Here is a 20846-nt window from a genome sequence, read left to right as displayed (position 1 = left end):
CAGAGCCGGCGAGAAAAGGCAGGCGAGACAGAGGCCGGTATAACACCCTCCAACAAAAAAAGGGGGGGGTGGGCAACAGAGAGGCCATAGGACAGCTCAAAAGCAGAACACCGCTACACAGAGACGCCCGGTTCACCGCCACGCAGAAGGCGAATACCCTGAAGAACCCAAGGTGGAGGTCCCCCGGACCTGTATAAGCGAGCACCCAAGAGAAGTTGGGTGACCTCCCCAAGAAGAGCGCCCGAACCTGGTAGCAGATCAGACTGAAGCACCGAGGGCGCCAATCCGGAAAGAATCATACCACACTGCACCAGAATGATCTCCTTAGAGAATAGTGCAAGGCTTGCGGCAATCATCGTATCCCAAGAGAAAAAGAATGTCGCAGGAGGAAGGAGGCTACGTACGAGTAGCCCCGTAAGCAGTGAGAAGGCCAACCCACCTACAGGACGAGAAGGCATACACGGCCCAAACAACGCACAAGAACGTCCGCTCACTGCAAAAATATAACACCGTGAAGAGGGCCAGCCACAGAGTGCCACAGTATCTACGGGAGTGCAAACTGAAAGGAGTTATGCACAAGACTAATATGGAATGCGATGGAACGCAAACTGACCGCCCCGAAAGGGAGGAAATGTACCTGGCAAACTGCAGTGGGCAAGAATGCAAAGGCCTGCCCCAAAAAGGGGGAGATGCCCAAGGACGGACCTACGTCAGAGAAGTAGGGCATACCATACTTCGCCCAGAAAGGCGCCATGCACATGGCCACACAGTATCCAGCGGAAACGCAGGAGGTCCACCTAGGGAAAAGGGGGACATGCATAGGGCTATCCTAGCATTAAGTGAGTGTGCGACAATTCACCCAACACCGAAATTTCGTGAGAGTGTAACTACTCCGCCAATGAAGGGGAACATGTGCAAGTCCAGTACAGCACATACAAGGACAGCCTTGAATCTTGTGAGCGTGCAAAATTCCACCCATGGAATGAGGGGTGGTCACGCCAAGGCCAGCACCGTATCCAAGGGGAGCGCAAGCGTTCCGCCCATGTTAGAGGCCATGCTCAAGGCCAGCAACGTATCTGGTGAGCGTAGTATGCCGCCCAGAAAAGGAAGGGGGGGGGGGGGAATCATGCACAAGGCCAGCATCGCATTCAGGGAGAATGCGAGCAGTCGGTGAGAATGTGTGTATGCCACCAGAAGGAGGCATGCCCATGGCCGGCAGCGAATCCAGTGAGAGTGCGTACACCGCCCACGGAAGGGGGGTCATGATGTGGCCGACGGTGGATCCAGAGAGAGTGCATGTATAGGGGTCATGCACATGGCCAACAATGTACAGGCGAGAGAACAACCACCGACCGAGGGAGTGTATGTATGCCGCCACCCGGGAAGGAGGCATGCCCAAGGCCGGTAGTGAATCCAATGAGAGTACATCATATCGCCTATGGAAGGTGGTCATGCACATGGCTGGCAGTGAATCCAGTGAGAGTGCCGAATGCCGTCCACAGAAGTGAGTCATGCCTATGGCAGGCAGCGAATCCAGAGAGAGTGCAGCGTTCCGCCTAAGGAAGGGGGTCGTGCACATGGCCAGCACCGTATCCGGTGAAAATGCAGTATTCCGCCTAAAAAAGGGGGTCATGCACATGATCGGCAACGAATCCAGTGAGAGTGTAGCGTTCCGCCTATGGAAGGGGGGCACGCACATGGCCAGCAGCGAATCCAGTAAGAGTGCCGTGTTCCACCTATGTAAGGGGGTCGTGCACATGGCCAGCATTGTATCCGGAGAAACTGCAGTAGGCCGCCAAAGAAAGGGGGATCATGCACAAGGCCAACCCGCAGTTAGGGAGAGTGCAGTATCCCGCCCAGGAGGGGGGTCCTGCACATGGCAGGCACCATAACTGGAGAGGGTGACGAATGTTGCCTACAGAAAAAAGCATGCACCTTGACCAGCGCCGTAGCGCGGAGAGGGCAAAAAAAAAAAAAAAACCCCCAGAAGGGGAAAAAAGAACCTGGCAGCGCCGCAGCCGGGGAGCGCGACACCATGCCGCCTATGGAAGGGGGGCATGTATACAGGCAGCACTCTGAGATGAGGCTGCAGCGTCCTGCGCAGCCCACAAGTCATATATATAATAAAATTTTTTTTTTTTTTTTTTTAAACACACAGCCTCACTGAGGCAGATGCCACCTACAGGGCACAGATCCACCCATACAGGCCTATCCTCTGTGGGCGGGGGAACCTCCAGGCGGGAAAAATTCGCGCCTGGAGAAGTTCCAGCCCCCTCCAACAGAGGCCTGAATTTTTGCGGCCTAGTAGGCCGTGAAGCTGGGGCCTAAATTTTTAGCGGCGCCCGGCGAACCGGGGCCGCACAGTATTTAAAGTAGCGTCCGGGCCTACGGAGCGGCACATACCGGCCGCGGGTGCCCACCCCGCGGGCCGGAAGAGCCGGGGCCTAAATTTTTAGCGGCGCCCGGCTGACCGGGGCCGCAAGTACCTAAAGTACCAGCCGGGCCTACGGAGCGGCACATACCGGCCGCGGGTGCCCACCCCGCGAGCCGGGGACCCGGATAGAGCGGGATCGTCTTGAAGTGGAACACAAGACTTCGGCGCCCGGCCGACCGGAAGGTTCCGACGGTCAGCCGGGGCTGTTGAAGCGCTCCTTTGCAGGCCGCGGTGCCCACCCAGGTGTCCGAAAGTCAGGACCCTGCACCCGGCAGCCATTTTACCCCTGGAGCGGGCCCTTGGCCTAGAACAGCGCTCCATATGATTTCACCCCTGCCGGCAGCTACAACCACCTTTCCCCTGGACCGGTGAGAGCAGGGAGGGTCAGTGGCAGCAAGGCGCGGGCCCTCTGGCCCTGAAGTAGTGGCCGGTAAGAGGGAGGGGGACCCTGAGACCGGGTCTGTGAGGGTGGGACGCCTGCATGACCCCTCCGTCAGGGGCAGCTAGGTGCGGACCTCCGCAGCTACCTAGGCATTCCTCTTGTAGGAACAAGGGTGCCAATGTCCTGGAGGCCAGGAGAGAGGGAGCAGATGTCGACCTGCGGCAGCCCAGGGCCAGCCTAGGTCTAGCAGGGACAGAAGGGTCCATAGGCCCAGGTAAGGGTCAGGCACGCAGGAGACCGAGGGGGGAGGGGGGGGACGTAGGGCTGGAGAAGCCAATCTCTCACCATAGCCGTCTTCACCCTCGGTCCGTTCCAGCAGGGTCGCCCCTTCAGCTACTGGCACCGTAGTGGCAGGACGCTGGGAGAGGGACTTGGCGTGCGGGCGACCCTTGCGCTGGCGGGATGTAGGGGAGCGAGGCTGCCCTGATCCACCTTGCCTTCTGTGGGGGAGGCAGCAGTGCGGGTGACCGGCACTGGCGCAGCTCAACCCCGGGAGAACAGAGAGGTCTAGTGCGTCTCTGTTATCCCTGATGATCTGGAACAAAAAGAAAATAAAAAAGTAAAAATCTAAAATTGAAACAAGGAGAAAGCAGCCCTGCAGAGCAGGGAGTGTCTTGCCTCCTTGGACACTAAGCAAAAACTGGCAGTCTCTCTCTCCAGGCTGAGGGTATAGCTGTGGAGGAGGGGCTTAACAGTCTTCACTTAGTGTCACGCCTCCTAGGGAGATGAGCTATACCCAAGGTCTTCTGTGTCCCCCAAGGAAATTGGGCGAGAAAATCAGTTTAATGGGACTGATCCCATAACTAGCGCATGTTGTTTTCTCCAAACCCCATTCAAAATGAATGAGACAGACGTAAAAATTCCTGCAACAAATCTGCTGTGTGTGAACTGCCCCTGATGTGTGTAGGAGGGAGCGCAGCAGCAATGCAATATTTCTATAATCCCATAATGTCTCATGAACATTGATACGACTACGGTGACGACACTCGAACTTCCATTCAATGTAATTTCACAAGGGGTTAAAGCGCTGGTGGCACCTGACTAATCTGGGGCTGTACAGAGGGGGGGGGGGGGAGGGGCACCTCCTGGGTGCAGATCAGGCATGTCAAGGTTAATAACTGCACCCACTCATTCCAAGACTGTACCGGACCCAATGTTCTCTTAATGGCAGAGTGACACCACTGGATATTCACAAGACCATGGAGATCTGGATAGTCATCCACTGGCTACAGCCTATTGTATTACTGCGGAGATATTGGAATCCATATTCTAAGCCTCCATTGTGCACACTGTAATATCTCTTTTGCAGACAGCCTTGTTGCTTTGCCATGATCCTCCTGAGTCCATCCATCTACTAATTAGTAGATCTCAATAAATGAGCTCCCAGGAGTAAATCTACGTGGTCTCACCTTCTACAAGGACTTAAGATGCAGACGTAAGCATGTGTACCTGTGATGTGCTGAGGGCACCGAGGAGCGGGACATTTAGGGTGAAAGTCAAGTAATTTAGGAGTAAATAATCATTCAAATGACATTGGGGGGAGATTTATCAAAACTAGTGCAAAGGAAAACGGGCTTATTTACCCATAGCAACCAATCACATTCCACCTTTCATTTTTCAGAGCTCCTTTGGAAAATGAAAGGATCAATCTCATTGGTTGCCAAGCCAGTTTTCCTTTACACCAGTTTGGATTAATCTCCCCCATAATATTTTGCCTGTGTGCAACGTCTCCTCCTCTGTCCCATACTCCTTTAGAAAGTGGAGAGCAGGAAACCACACGGGTCCAATTTATAGCACCGAAAGAGACATTATGTTAGGAGCAAATTGCACAATTTATCAGGTTGGAGGGCGTTATATAAGGGTCTATTCACACGTCTGTAGTGTATTGCGGATCCGCAATACACCCGGCCGGCACTCCCATAGAAATGCCTATTCTTGTCCGCAATTGCAGACAATAGGACATGTTCTATTTTTTCCCAGAGCCGCGGACTGGAAGATCGGAGGCGCGCTCCGGAAATTTCGCCTATAGAGAATGAATGGGTCCGCACCCGTTCCACACAATTGCAGAACGGATGCAGACCACAATTGCGGACGTGTGAATGGAGCCTAATACGGCACCAGGTCAGAGCCATCATTCATTCATGTATTTTGCACTACAACTTTTCCTAGCTCACAATAAAATTTGGTGTAAGCAAACACAAGGCCCGCTGCATGACCAGTACGTTCTGCAGTGATTAGATCCCCAAGAGAAGATTTTGGAGGCCACATGTACTCAGACTAAGCAGTTCCCTTACATCCAGCATGCTCGTGTCCCTATGCATGCCTTGTCCTAGACCAGCTGGATGTGAACAACTGCATCACCCTACGCCACGTACCAAGACCTGGCCCCAATGTCAATGTCCTTTATACAAACTCCACGCGTGCTTTGCAAACCCCTAAGGCCCCTTTCACATGAGTGAGTTTTCCGCGCGGGTACTATGAACGCGTGACGTGAACGCATAGCACCCGCACTGAATCCTGACCCATTCATTTCAATAGGTCTGTGTACATGAGCGGTTTCTTTCACGCATCAGTTCTGAGTTGCGTGAAAAACGCAGCATGTTCTATATTCTGCGTTTTTAAAGCAGCCCTTTCCCCAAAGAAGTGAATGGGGCTTCAGTGAAAAACACGTTGCATCCACAAGTGCGTTTTTCACTGATGGTTGCTAGGAGATGTTGTTTGTAAATCTTCAGCTTTTTTATCATGCATCCCGCGTGGAAAAAAGGAGACTTTTGTATTACTTACCAGTAAAGTCTCTTTCTCGCTCTTCCTTGGGGGACACAGGAAACCATGGGTATAGCTCTGCTCCCTAGGAGGCGTGACACTAAGTGAAAAGCTGTAAGCCCCTCCTCCATCAGCTATACCCTTCAGCCTGGAGAAGAGACTGCCAGTTGCGTGTCCAAGTAGTGAAAGATAACCACCAACCGGAAAAAAGAACCGTCAAGCCCCAACGGGGGCAACCAAGCCGGAACCACAACTGTAAACCCAAATGAAGGGCGGGTGCTGTGTCCCCCAAGGAAGAGCGAGAAAGAGACTTTACTGGTAAGTAATACAAAAGTCTCCTTTTCTCGCCCATATTCCTTGGGGGACACAGGAAACCATGGGACGTTCCAGAGCAGTCCCAGAAGGGAGGGACCAGAACAAACTAGACCAACACCGGAGGCATCAATCAACTGCCGCCTGCAACACCAGACGGCCTAAAGCAGCGTCAGCCGACGCATGAGTATGCACCCTGTAGAACTTGGTGAAGGTGTGCAAGGAGGACCAAGTGGCCGCCTTGCAAATCTGCTCCGTAGAAGCCCGATTTCTCTGAGCCCAGGAAGCCCCGACCGCTCTAGTGGAATGAGCGGTAACACCGAGGGGCGGAACCTTGCCCTTGGCGAGATAAGCCTCAGTAACAGCCATCTTGACAAAACGGGCGATAGCAACTTTGGATGCCGCCAACCCTCTGCGCGACCCCTCCGGAACCACAAAGAGCGAGTCAGTACGCCTGAAAGAGCTGGTTACCTCCAGGTAAACCTTGAGCGCCCTGACAACGTCCAGGCGATGAAGTTCCCTCTCCCTAGGGTGGGAAGGGGAAGGACACAGAGGGGAGAACGATGTCCTCGTTCAGATGAAAGGCGGAGACCACCTTAGGAAGGAAGGAAGGGACCGGACGAAGAACTACCTTGTCCTGGTGGAACACTAGGAAAGGTTCCAGACAGGAGAGTGCAGCCAATTCGGACACCCTCCGAAGAGAGGTGACGGCTACAAGGAAAATAACCTTGCAGGACAGAAGTCGCAAGGAAACCGTCCGCAGAGGCTCGAAAGGAGAAGCCTGGAGCGCTGAGAGAACCAGGTTCAGGTCCCAGGGCGGTACCGGAGGTCGGTACGGGGGAACCGCGTGAGCCACGCCCTGAAGGAAGGTCTTGACAGGACCAAGGGGGGCCAGTGGGCGCTGAAACAAAATGGACAGCGCAGACACCTGACCCTTCAAAGAACTAAGACCCAGACCTTGGGCAAGTCCGCTCTGCAGGAAGGACAAAACGGTGGGGAGAGAAAAGCGGAGCGGAGGAATCCCCAGATCGGCACAGAACCCCAAATAGGTCCTCCAGGTCCTATAATAGATCCTAGAAGAGGACGGCTTACGGGCGCGGATCATGGTGCGGACGACGTCCGCAGAAAAACCCCTACGTGTCAGGACGGTGGTCTCAACAACCACGCCGTCAAACGTAGGGACCTTAAACGCGGGTGGAAGATCGGTCCCTGAGAGAGAAGATCTTCCCTGGCGGGCAGCGGCTAGGGCGCGTCTGCCAGGAGCAGCATGAGGTCGGCATACCAAGACCGGCGGGGCCAGTCCGGAGCGACCAGAATTACCGAGACGCCTTCCGCCGCGATCTTCCGAAGGACCTTGGGCAGGAGTGGGATGGGAGGGAATATGTATGGACGCGCGAAGCCTCGCCAAGGAAGAACGAGGGCGTCGGCTCCGCAAGCTCCCGGATCCCTGGCCCTGGACAGATAGGCGGGGACCTTGTGATTGAACTTGGAGGCCATGAGGTCCACGTCCGGTATGCCCCAACGAAGGCAAATGGCCTCGAATACCTCCGGGTGAAGAGACCACTCGCCGGGGTCGACAGTGGTGCGACTGAGGAAGTCCGCCGCCCAATTGTCCACCCCTGGAATAAAAATTGCCGATAGGGCCGGGACGTGGGCTTCCGCCCAACGGAGAATGCTGGAGACCTCCCTCATTGCAGCAGCGCTGCGAGTGCCCCCCTGGTGGTTTATGTACGCCACAGCCGTGGCGTTGTCCGATTGTACACGAACTGGATGACCCTTCAACAGATGAGTCCAGTGTCGTAGAGACAAAAGGGCCGCTCTCAGCTCCAGGACATTGATCGAGAGTTTGGACTCCAACGGAGACCAAATGCCCTGGACGGATCGGGGAGGAAACACGCCTCCCCAGCCCAAGAGACTGGCATCGGTTGTAACCACCAACCAGTTGAGTGGCAGAAAAGACCTGCCCAGAAGAGGGGACTGTAACCACCAGCGGAGAGATGACCTCACCGGAGGCGATAGATGGAAGGGATGATCCAGAGACTGCGGCGATTTGTCCCAGGAGGAGAGGATCGCCCGTTGGAGAGGGCGGGAGTGAAACTGCGCAAACGGGATCGCCTCGAAGCAGGCAACCATCTGCCCCAAGACCCGCATGCCGAAGCGGAAGGACGGTCGACGGTGGAGAAGGAGACCCCGAACCGCCCCACGGAGGATCAGACGTTTTTCCGAGGGAAGACGTACTTCCGCCGCTCCCGTGTCTAAAAGCATTCCCAGGAAGACCAGTTGTCTGGAGGGGGGAAGGGAGGACTTGGGGAAGTTGATGACCCAACCGAACGTCGTCAGAGTCTCTAGAGTGAGATCCACGCTGGCAACCGCTTGAGAAAGGGACGGAGCCTTGATGAGGATATCGTCCAAGTACGGTAGCAGAAAAACACCCCTGGAACGGAGTAAGGCCAAAACCGGGGCCAGGACCTTGGTGAACACCCGGGGGGCTGTTGCCAGCCCAAAGGGAAGGGCGACAAACTGGAAGTGGAGGTCCCCCACGGCGAATCGGAGGAAGCGATGGTGACACCGGGCTACCGGAACATGGAGGTAGGCATCCTGTATATCGATGGAAGACATGAAATCTCCCTGCTCCAGGGAAGCCACCGCGGAACGGAGGGACTCCATCCGAAACCGTCGAAGGAGGAGAAAACGGTTGAGCTTTTTGAGGTCCAAAATGGGCCGCATGGAACCTCCCTTCTTGGGAACTACAAAGAGGTTCGAGTAGAACCCTTGGAACCTTTCCTCTAGAGGAACGGGGGTAATCACCCCCCTGTCCAGTAAGGCTTGAACGGCCGCGGAGAACGCAACCGCGCGTTTCGGGTCCCGTGGCGGGCGGGAGCGAAAAAACCGATCTGGAGGGAAGGATGCAAATTCGATTTTGTATCCGGAGCACACAATTTCGAGGGCCCAGGCGTCGGAGACGTGAGCCAACCAGACGTCCCTGAAAAGGAGGAGCCGGCCCCCCACCCGGGTGGGTGGGGGCGCGCCTTCAGGCAGAGGATTGCTTTGCTGCGGGTGTGCGGGCAGCCTGCGGCTTGCGCCAGGAGGGCTGCGCCCGAAAAAACGGCTTCCTATGTTTGTCCTGGGGAGGAGCCGAAGCGGCAGCTGTGGTGGGAGCCCCAGAGGCCCTGCGGGAGGACCGAAAACGAGACGCACCAGGGCGTCCGCGGGGGGCGCCCCTGGCTTGGGGTTGAGGAAGATGGGTGCTTTTACCACCCGTGGCCTCCGAAATAAGTTCGTCTAGGCGGACCCCGAAAAGGCGGGAACCCGCAAACGGTAGCCCCGCCAAGGAACGTTTGGAGGCAGCGTCCGCTTTCCAAACCTTCAGCCAGAGCTCCCTCCTGACGGAAACTGCCAGGGCGGAGGAGCGTGCAATAAGGGCTCCCGCATCAAGGGAGGCCTCACAAACAAAATTCCCGGCCCGAACAATAAGCTGGGCCAAGGAACGCAGGTCCTGGATAGGGACGTCCGAGTCCAACTCCTGTTCCAGCTGCGCACCCCAAGCAGAAATTGCTTTCCCTGCCCAAGCAGAGGCAAAAACCGGTCTGAGAGCAGAACCGGAGGCAGCAAAAATGCCCTTAGAAAGGGTCTCCATGCGACGGTCCTCCGCTGACTGAAGAGAGGACCCGTCGGGAACAGGGATGGCCGTGTTCTTTGACAGCCGGGCCACAGGGGGGTCCACCTTGGGTGGGGAAGACCATGTGGCCACGACATCTGCTGGAAAAGGATAGCAAATGTCCAGCTTCTTGGGGTTGACAAAACGGGCGTCCGGGCGAGCCCAAGCCTTAGACACCACAGAGGAGAAATCAGAGTGGATTGGAAAGACTTTTGAGACCTGCCTGGGTCTGATAAATGAGACGCTAGCTGCGTCCGAGCTAGGGGGATCATCCTGCACCTTAAAGGTGTCACGAATATCAGAGATGAGTTGACCCATCGCTGAGGCTAGCTTGGACGGCAGGGCCGAGTCCATTTCCAAATCTGAAACCGCCAATTCACCTTCAGAGAGCGAATCCTTTGGAGAGGAGAGGCTCGTCTGGGTGCGCACGCGTGGCGGGGAGAGGGAGGCATCCGAGGAGGAGGCTCGCTCTACTCTAATACGCTTCTGAGAGTGCCTAGCTCGGGAGGGGTCACTAAAAGAGAGTGAACCCGCTGCAGCGGCAGAAGCGGTGGACCCGGAGGGCGCGACAGTAAGAGTGGCGTCCTGCGGGGTAGGCGGCCTGTCTATTAGGCGGCCCACGACATGAGTGAGGCTTTCCACGGCCTGGGACAGGGATCTAGCCCAGTCAGGCGGGTCAGAGGCAGCAGGGAGCGACACAGCGGGCGACTGAGGCTGCGGTGGAGCCCGGCATGCAGTACAGTGCGGATCAGACTGCCCCCGGGGAAAAGGTTCCCTACAAGCAGTACAGGCATGGTACCAAGGCTTGGCGGCTGCAGAAGGGTCTGACATGGTGGAACAAAGATGTTGCACTTAAAGTGGGAGACCCCAAGGAAAGAAACGGGGATAACACCCAAGCGACAGTACTGTGGCACGGAGGGGGTTAAAAGTCCTACCAGACCCGGATGATGCAAGCGGCAGCGGTAAGGGGAACAGACTGAGGAGGCTGTGGAGGAGAGGCAGCAGCACCGGCTTCGGATCGCACTGCAGAGAGGATTCCACGCAGCACTGTGCGATGAACCCGGAAGTAGCGGAGCGCATGTAGGAAGCTCCGCCCCCTCTCTGCCGCCCCGAAGCAGAGCCGCGCGCGCGCGGCAAAATGATTTTAACCCCCAAGGATCATGAAGTGCCGGCCTGAAATGGCGCCGTTCACGCCAAGAAAGCGGCCCCCTCCGCGCCTGGATGTGGCAGACGGCTTGCTTTTTTCCTGCAGCCGTCCCCTGAAGGTAGCGTCCCTGCCAAGGACCTGCCCAGATAAACTCCCCTGCCCGATAACGGTCCCGATATATGCCCGGGGGGGGGAGGGGTGGCGCACGATGTAGCAGTGGCCATGTAGTAACAGTGGCCATGGGAGCCCAGGAGGCCTGTAGCAGCGGTGGGAGGGAGGAAGGGGAGGCTGGAGCAGCCTGTCTCACCATACGCTGTCTTCACCCTCAATCCATCCAGCGGGGTCGCCCCTTCAGCTCCTGGCACCGCAGTGGCAGGAAGCCGGGGGAGGGACTTGGCGTGCGGGCGACCCTGAGCTGGCGGGACGCAGGGGAGCGAGGCTGCCCTGGTCCACCTTGTCTTCTGTGGGGGAGGCGGCAGTGCGGAATTACCGGCACTGGCGCAACTCAACCCCGGGAGAAACAGAGGGGTCTAATGCGCCTCTGTTGTCCCTGTAAGTAGAAAAAACCGAATTAAAAACAACAAATAACGCAAAAATAAAAAATCATAGGAAAACAACCCTGCATAAGCAGGGGGTGTCTTGCCTCCTTGGACACTAAGCAAAAACTGGCAGTCTCTTCTCCAGGCTGAAGGGTATAGCTGATGGAGGAGGGGCTTACAGCTTTTCACTTAGTGTCACGCCTCCTAGGGAGCAGAGCTGCTATACCCATGGTTTCCTGTGTCCCCCAAGGAATATGGGCGAGAAAAACTGAACGCAATCGCAGACAAAGGCTACATGCACACGACCGTTGTGTGTTTTGCGGTCTGCAAAACATGGATGGCGTCCGTTCCACAATTTGCGGAACAGCACGGACAGCCATTATTATAGCTGCCTATTCTTGTCTGCAAAACGCGTGTGCATGTAGCCAAAACTGAATGAACTTGCTTGCAAAATGGTGCGAGTTTCACTGCCCGGAGCCAATCCGTCATGCTCGTGTGAAAGAGGCCTAAGAGTGACCTGAATCTATAGCCCAGATTTATCGTATTAATTTGGGGTAAAGCAGTTTAAGGGGGTTGTCTCACCAGACACATTGGAGCTGCTCAGCTCCAGCTTATACTGCAAAAACCAGACCTTTTCCCTGCAACAGCAGCCACTGAGAAAATGTGGTACCACATGGCTGCCACGTAAATGAATAGCCGCCAACGTAATAAATGAACGGTTGAGTGTGCCCGAGCGTAGAATGCTCTCAGTACTCCCAAGAGGGAGTGAACCAACCCCTTTCAGGTAGATAAGATCACTCTTACCAAGAGGAAAGTAACGTGGCGTGCTGGCGTAGATCTTGCCGAGCGAGGTCAGCTTCAGATTTAATACCTGCATCCGCTCGGCAGCGTTCATTCCTCTGCTGTCGTTTAATTCTGAGGAAACAATGAAGATAGATTATAATACAGACTCACACCTAATGGGACAATCAGACCCCTAAATACTACGTACTTTACCTGCATTCTACTTTTTGCCTATTTAAAGGGGTTATCTTATTTAAAATTTTCGCCCCAGGCGGCTGCATCTGTGGAGAAATCCATCCTCACCTGCTCCATTCCAGCTCTGTTTACTAGACTTCTGGTAGCAGTCTGGACTCTGCATGGACTGGGTCACATGCACTGCTGTAGCCAATGACTGGCCTCAGTGTGATGAGTCTCCCCCCCCCCCCCAACAGGATGTCACTGCTGAGACCAGTCTGTGGCTGCAGCAGTGCATGTGACCCCCATCCGTGTGGAACCTGACAGATGGAGAATGGATATTTCCGTGTGCATGAGGCCTAAAAAGAATTCCAGTGGTGACCAGAGTGGTCCTCTTAGGAGACGTTTTAAATGGATTTGCCTAGTCACTATTTTAAAGGGGTTTTCAGCAGAAAAACATTGAGCACCACAAGCCCTTATGCTGCTGATTGGGTGGGGGGTGCTGGTGGTCACGTACTGATGGCGTAATACCAGGGTTCAGCATCCTTCGGCACTCCAGCTGCTGGGAAACTACAACTCCCAGCATGCACACTTGCTCAGCTGTTCTTGTAACTCCCAAAGAAGTAAAAGAAGGATTCTAAGAGTTGTCGTTTCAGAACAGCGGGAGGTTGCTGATCCCTGGCCTATACTAAGATCAGGCTATCAATGTTTTTCCTCAAAAAAATATTTTTGAAATCTGTGTCCACAAATGCCCAAAATTATTCCGCCACAACCTGCCGCGATTTTGTTGCAAAATTCTAATAGGCTACATGAGGATTTTGCTGTGGATTTGCAGAGGATTTAATCTCTACACAATGAAGGGATGAAACATCCAAGGTGAGAATATGAAGAATTATTTTTCTGTTATTGGGGGGATTGCATTTTCAAATGCACTTATAATTTCCTGTGGATATGCACACCATAATAATGTTAAATAGGTTTCTCATCACATACAATCCCTTTCATAATAAAGCTGCAGGGGGATTAGCTAGTCGCCTTGGGTCTTGCTCTTAGCGAATAGCCGATTTTGCTGGGTGCAACGAAAATTTTGTATTGCCCGGCCACCGTATAATACAAACATGGTTTAAGTTCTACAGCAGGGATGCTCAAACTGCGGCCCTCCAGCTGTTGCAAAACTTCAACTCCCAGCATGCCATAATCGCTGTAGGCTGTCCAGGCATGCTGGGAATTGTAGTTTTGAAACAGCTGGAGGGCCACAGGTTGGGCATCCCTGTTCTACAGAGCAGCTCCTCATTCTGGTTCAGAGAGGGGGGGGTCCCAAATGGGTGACCCTCCTCTATGATGTCCATATAGGCCATGGGTTGTCTTCATGAGACGACCCATTAATATATATATTTAAAAAAAAAAACATACCTCTTTCTATAATTTCTTCCCACAGACTCTGCACCAAGATGGGGTCTGAATGGCCAGCACAGTGAATGATTGCAAGCTTGCACTCCGAAAGCTTGAACGGGTCCGCAAAATCTCCATATAACTGGAAATAAGAACAGCAACTTGGCTTATATCTGCAGTAATAAACAGAATTTATACCTACAGGGATCGTGTGGGTTCTCGTGTATCATCGGAACAAGTTTATAACATACTGCCTTGTACCTAGATATAGTCTGGCCATACAACGTACCCTTGTGGCATCCATTAACTGTGAATCAAGCAGTGCCACGGCATTCTGGGTTGTCGGTTGGTTGGAATATCTTCTGATTAATGTTCCCTGGATTTGTAGCTGGATCCTAGCTACCTAAGGACGGACAGATGAAGTCTATAAACAAAGTGTACATGAAAGGAAAAAAAAAGAAGAAAAAAAAAAAGTTCCGGCCACTATGCAAAAAATAACACTAAACATAAAAAGGTGTTTGTGTAGGTCTATTAAACAGAACCAGAGACTGTTCTCACCAGATGATAAAATGAACCACCCACAAAGTCCAGGCCCATGACCACCTTTGCAACCATTTTGTTTCTCCAATGCAGTCACTCGCCCTCCTGTCTGTCCCCTGTTTTATTCTGACCTGTATTTGGTAGGTAAACAAGTGGCAGAGTAGATGGCGGGTAATATTACTGCAGGGTCAGACTACTGAGGGTTTGTTTGTAGACTGTAACCATGGAGACACACATAGTTTTGCATAGAAGTTGTAGACCCAAAATTAATATTTTTTTTTTTTAAAACAAAACCATTTGCAAAGTTGCTTTATTTTTCTTTCAGAAGCACTGGAGACATAAAATGGTTGTAAGGGAGGATAGACCCGGTAAGCACAGGCTTCATAAAAGATTAACGGTCTAATTAGCGGTAAACGCACACGTTCAGGATTTATGTGCAGACGGAAATCCGCAGCTGTTTGAAGGGAGATCCGTGCAGTCAATCCGCATTAATGGGGGCGGATTTACATGCAGATTTTATTCTCCCCATTGAAGTGAATAGAGAAAATCTGGTTAGGAAAAATAAATTGACATCCTGCGGATTTTCAAAATCCGCATTGTGTGCATGAGAATTTCAAATTCTCCATATAATACAATGTAGCTGACCGCACGCGATCCTGATTGTGTGCATTTAGCCTAAAAGTCATCTTCTAACTAGTCACCCTTCACAAGGGAGAATCCGCAACCTCCTATAGGTGTATCCGTATCAAGCAGCATACCTCCATTTTCTCTTCTAATTCATGCAAGAATTCCCCGTCAGAGAGTGTGGACACGCCAGAGGAACTTTTTGCACTTAGGATGGCTATGGATAAATACTCAATCCTCTGTTTCAGAGATATATCCGTGCTGCAAGAACAAAATACAGAAAAGTAAAATCGGACTGCACATCTTTGGACGATACACAAGAGAAGGGAGGGAGGGTGCTGCTAATAGTGTGTGTAAGTGTATGTCTAGATAGATTGTGGGGTGGAATAGTAGATTGTGTTGTGTTAGCGTAGTCAGGTTTTATAGTGTTATTAATGTATTGCGGTGTGCGTCTATATATTTATATAACCTTTGAGAGAGATATATATATCTGTAAACTTGTGATGTTTTGCACTTTCCACATGTAATGACTAAAAAGCAGAGCTTCCTTTTGAGCCTGTGGAACGGAGATGTCCCCCCTACCTGTCCATGTCTGCCAGCTCAGCCACCACTTTTGCAGCACAGCTGAAATTCCTGTTCTTCTCATAGTATCTCCACAGTAAATCCATGCTACGCACTTTGTTCTGATCAATCTTAGACATGCGCACAAGGTGAGGCTCCAGAAAAGGAGAGTTTAGCTGGGAATATAGCAGATTGCGGTTAGGAGACGGTAAACAGTATGGGGTATTTCGAGGAGCATACACTGTGTCTAGTATCATCTCCTCACCTCTAGCAGCTTGTCCGTGAGATCCGCTTGTATGAGCCAGTTGAACAACGCTATATTGAAGAGTTCATCAGAAGAACGCTGAGACAGTTTCAGCATCTGTTCAAACTAGGGAATAAAATTATATAACCACTGACTGTACATAGGTCTTACCTAAACTGAACCTCTGGTTCAAGAAAAAAACCAAAAACAAAAATACATTAACTGGGAAACGAACAGAACACATGGTGCCATCGTTTTTATATTTTCAGCTGCAGATCTATCCAAGATGGCCACATCGCTTCCCGGACTACCAGATACACACTGTGCATTGGTAGTCCAGGACATTTCTTGCTTGTCTAGCTCTTGGATTGGCAGCGCTAGTTAATACAAGGGCAGCAGGAAGTGTCTTCGGTTACCAAATGCACAGTGTGGGGAAAAGATGGAAAAAGAAGTCAGCAGGTAGTGAAGCGGAGTGATTTTTTTTTTTTTTGTTGCAAAAAAAGTAGTGGGTGCACAGATAGAAAAGCTGCTGCTTGTTTCAAGTAAGGAACTAGTGTTGCCACTGTAAAGGAGCCGTCATATCTGCCACTGTGAATGCACAATTAAGCAGTGCCAAATACAGGGGCTCCTGTGATCAACATACAGGACACAAACAAAATGGTCTTTAAAAAGCCCTGGACAGTGGTACACACTGCATGGTTATTGTAGTGTGCACCTCTACGACAGGCCCTCCTGAAGATGGATTTTTTTTTTTTTTTTACGGGCTCAATATAATGGGATATGTCATGGAAACTATCCACATACGTGAAGTCCGGCTTCTTCATTACTAAGCATGTTGGGGTCAGAGGACAACATGGGAGGACCGGGCTTCTTGGGCACACTTGGAGACTGAGGGGCCGCTTTGCTTTGGTTGACCAGCTCTTGAAGAGTATCCGTGATACATTTGTAGCAGTTTAACCTGTCAAAAGAACAACAAAAAAAAGAAAAAAAAAAGTCATCATCTCATATATCATGTTAACACCTTGAGGACTGGCACACTTTAGATTTTTCCATTTGCATTCAAGCAGTAATATTATTCCTACTTTTTCCGCAAAGCTGTAAGAGGCTTTGTTTTTTGCAGGACGGGTTGTACTTTATGTAGGTGCCATTTCTTTGGTACAAGTGCTGAATTTTTCCATTTGCAAAAGAAAAATGATTCTGTTGCAGCTTTTACTATTACTTATTTAACCGTACACTGATCATCAATGATGCTATAAATTTACTTTACAGGTAGTTATGGATGTGATGATGCCAAATAAGTTTATACATCTATATTATGTCTTGGGGCTTATATTTACAAGGGGTTGTCGTGTAGAGGCGCTTAATAATGTATTGCGATTGTCCATATTGTCTTCTTTGCTGGCTTGATTCATTTTTCCATCACATTATACACTGCTCGTACCCATGGTTATAACCACCCTGCCATCCATCAGCAGTGGTGCGGACTGAATCCTGCAGATAGACAGCCATTTGCGGTCCGCAGCATGGGCGCACGCGTTCATGAGCCCTAAATGTGGCAATCAGTTCTTATCGAGGTATTCAAAGGGTTAAACAGCAGAAATCAGAGGTTCCTCCAATATGACACGTGCCACTTAGGAACACGTCATCCCTGAGGCTAGTCATTCGCTGCATCAGTGTACATGACCCGTTCCAGTGTAAAGAGGAAGGTAGACATAGTGCAGGCAAGTATGGGATTCTCCACAGGTAAAATTAATATTTAGGGCTCTTTCACACGAGCGGATGCAGTGTGGGTAATACGCTGCGTAAAAAGAGAGCCAAGCCCCGTTCCGGACAGCAGAGACACGGAGCAGTAACATGATTGATCATTTTTACTACAAAATCACGGTGACAACTTTATCTCACTGCGATTTTGTAGTAAAACTATCACAGAGAGGCACGGAGCATCATCAATCATGTTAATGCTCCGTGTCTCTGCTGTCCGGAACGGGGCTTGGCTCTCTTTCACGCAGCGGATTTCCCGCACGACATGCGCTCGTGTGAAAGGGCCCTTAATAATACAAGTGACATACCTCTCCTGAAATGCCTGTAAGCCGGCAGTGTCCTCTTCTGGCTCACCATTCTTGTGAAAATGCAGTCCTAGCCCTTTAGGGTCCTTCTTCTCGGCAGCAGTCAAAGACAATTCTACTACACCCTCGTAAAACCGCACTGAAGACATAAAAACATTATACACAAAGTGAGATCCTCAAGGGAAGGCAATGCCATGAAGAGTGCATTACAAAGATTGAGCACTAATACAATTCCTAAGGGCCTGGGAACAGGACAACCCCCCAGCAGTCGGTGAAGGCTATACCTTGTCTGTACTGTCCACAAACATTGGCCAGATCAACTTGCTGGCTTATTTTCTGGTACTCCCGCAGAGACTCTCTGAGCATTAACTCTTTATCGAATTTGCTCTGTGCCTGACGGGATCTCTGCAGAAGCTCATTGGCCTAAAATATAAAAAAAACAAAAATGTTAGCGATCTGGTGAATTCAGCTTAAACTTAAAGTATACAATTGGGCAACCACATTTTCATTAATAAAAAAAAATATTTGGGTGCTGTAGTTCAGGAACAATTTGCACCTTTGAGCATATGGCGTCATCAGGGCTGTAGAAGAGCGGGCAGACTTCTTGCAGGCGAGAACTGATTCCATCCACCGACGCGTTATCACGGATATAATGACTGATCAATGATGCGACCAGGGCTCCAGTCAACTCCTTGTCTCGGGTCACTAAATCTTTGAAGGTGGTCATTTTCAGCTGCTCCTGCAGCTCCTGGTAATGCAAGCAAAGGAATGCACAAGTGTGAATACGGGATAACAACTTCACATAATGAAAAGAACGTTGCAAATCTGCTGCAAAGAGAGTTAACGTGGCCATATACCCAAGTCTAAAGTAAAATAGACTCTTGCTTGTGTCATTGGGGGACACACACACACACAAGACCGTGGGTATAGCTGCTGCCACTAGAAGTCGACACACCTGCTGTACCCCTCGTGCAGATACTCAGCTGATCAGTTTTTGCTGTGTCTGCAGTAGGCAGACCTCCTTGCTGTGCAGGACCCTTCTCCCCCTTTTTGTTATTTTTTATTGCTTTTTTTTGAATCAGTGTATTTTTTTATTGTCGAGCAAATTGCAGCAAAATGACATTCAGCAAGTAACATTTGTTTACACAATAAAGTGCATCAATATTACAATATCTATTTGTTTTGGTCTTCATTACGCCGCATGCTTGACATTATTCCCCCCCCCCCCATTTTCAATACCCCCCACCCCCACCCACAACAAAAAGTGCATTGTATTGTCTAATGTTGTACAACACTGCCTTATATTGCATTGTGCGGCGAGACGGCCAACCCGACATCCTATCTTAGCCATCAGATCATATCCTATATTTCTCTACAAGTATGGGGCAATCCACAGATTCAAGTTCCATCTCTCATCGATCCAACCCAGTATAATGTAATCTATAGCGTTTAAACAAGATTACTGCATTCTACCCAATCCAGACATTGCTTTTTTCTTTTAAGGGCGAAACAGGGTTCGCACTGCCTCTCTGTATCCCGTGTGGGGAGGACAAGCGTGGGACAGGACAGCATAGCTCACCAGTCGCCCATCAGTCATATGGTCACTTGGGTCACAATTGCTCACACAATCGGACACAGCAGCAGCTAAATACACAGACAACCTCATAACCTGTCCTGTATATTGAGCTGATCTTGTGTAAAAGATGAACCTACGTTCTTAGAAAGAAGAACCAACCTTCTGCAGATCAGACACGATGTGGTGAAACTGGTGCTCACAGAGCAGCTTCCACAGCGCTAAGGCTTGACATGTCTTTCTGACCAAGATGTGGATCCCTTGAAGAGAGGTCTTCTCCATGAGCTGGGCTTCAGCTGAAATACAGAAAGAAGAAGACTTGGTTACAGTCAAGAAGCGGCTGCCCTGCATGCTGCATTACGTGGAGCATATAGAGCCGTGATGGCTAACCTCCGGCACTCCAGCTGTGGTGAAACTGCAACTCCCAGCATGCTCTATTCATTTCTGTGGAGTTCTGAGAACAGCCAAGCAAGAGTGCTGAAGGTTAGCCATTACATATATATATATATATATCATATAAGGATGTTAGGGTCCCATCAAACAACTGACTCAGCATCTGCTTACGTGCAAATCAGTCAGTGCATCCAAAGAAAAATCCCCAAATGATAATTACTGGTGTAATTGCTTACGGATTTGGACTTACTGTGGTACTTCCTCTGCAGTTCTTGCTGGACTTGTTGAGAACTTCCCATTTCATGGCGTCCAATGCTGCCCAAACGCTGATGGATATTGACTGGTGTTCCAAAACTGCAAACAAGTTAATTAAATTTTTTTGTCACATTAGAGGAAGGTGGAGAGAGTGCAAAAACTGCAAGTATTCTTACGTCACTGACTGTATTCCCCTATAAGAATACATTGAGGTAGTGAGATGGTTGCAGTAATCCACAATCTTTCGGTACCCAAAAATGATCATGAAGCTCCAGTCACACAGAGAAGCGATAGTGTAAGATTATAAAATACCCCAAGGATCTTCTCTGAACTTTGAGGAACAGGCTCAGAAAAAACCCCACACAAATAATACCCCGCCACCCCATCAATCATTACTGTAAGTTCTGGCCCCCGTGTTTAAAGGGGAAGCTCGCCCCATTGGCTGCCGACCGCTGCCCCACCCCGACGACGGATGTTTTCATCCACATGAAGAAGAGATGCAGCAGCGGCCGTGCAGGCTTCAGAAGCGACATGGGTGCTGGGCAGCAAGATAAGTGCAACCTCTGTAAGGGGCCCACGCTTATGTTTTAGGGGTTGGATAACCCCTTTAATCCTGATGGCCCCAAATACACTAGACTTGAACCAGTTATTCTATAAAGATGTGCAAAGGGAGTTAGACCAGCAGGCACGGAAAAAGGACTGGGGTCTGGAGGTGCTGTAAGCCGCGTGCTCAGTCCTTTACAAAGCCCATGTGGACAATTCTGATGGACATTGCTTCTGTTAACCTCCACTGAGGGAAGCAAGGCCGACGATTGACAGAAGGAGACGACTGCAAGAACTGAAGGTCTACAACTAGCTCAGAAACACTTTAAAGGGGTTGTCCGAGGGGAGGGATCTGCTCCCAGACAACCCCTTTAAAGCCTTTACAACCATGGACCATGTTTTT

At 50.9% G+C, this 20846-nt stretch overlaps 1 protein-coding gene across 3 annotated transcripts in view; it reads right to left on the bottom strand.

Annotated features, from left to right (window-relative positions):
* NUP155 (nucleoporin 155) overlaps positions 1–20846 on the bottom strand; it is a 71854-nt gene that overhangs the window by 2999 nt on the left and 48009 nt on the right. For 2 of the 3 annotated variants that reach the window (XM_040420957.1, XM_040420959.1), the window contains exons 21-32: positions 19896–20002; positions 19415–19548; positions 18236–18427; positions 17964–18102; positions 17683–17818; positions 16418–16571; positions 15635–15739; positions 15391–15545; positions 14943–15069; positions 13934–14047; positions 13666–13786; positions 12100–12210 (exon numbers count right to left, since the gene is read on the bottom strand). In XM_040420957.1, the coding sequence (XP_040276891.1) occupies positions 12100–12210; positions 13666–13786; positions 13934–14047; positions 14943–15069; positions 15391–15545; positions 15635–15739; positions 16418–16571; positions 17683–17818; positions 17964–18102; positions 18236–18427; positions 19415–19548; positions 19896–20002 (1595 nt within the window). The remainder of the gene's footprint in view (positions 1–12099; positions 12211–13665; positions 13787–13933; positions 14048–14942; positions 15070–15390; positions 15546–15634; positions 15740–16417; positions 16572–17682; positions 17819–17963; positions 18103–18235; positions 18428–19414; positions 19549–19895; positions 20003–20846) is intronic. The other variant, XM_040420958.1, reaches the window with a different exon arrangement.

This window comes from Bufo bufo, chromosome 2 (assembly GCF_905171765.1).
Source record: "Bufo bufo chromosome 2, aBufBuf1.1, whole genome shotgun sequence".
NCBI classification, from domain to species: Eukaryota; Metazoa; Chordata; class Amphibia; order Anura; family Bufonidae; genus Bufo; species Bufo bufo.
The sequence above is the reverse complement of the archived record's forward strand: the minus strand, read 5'-3'. Positions and strand labels throughout refer to the sequence as shown.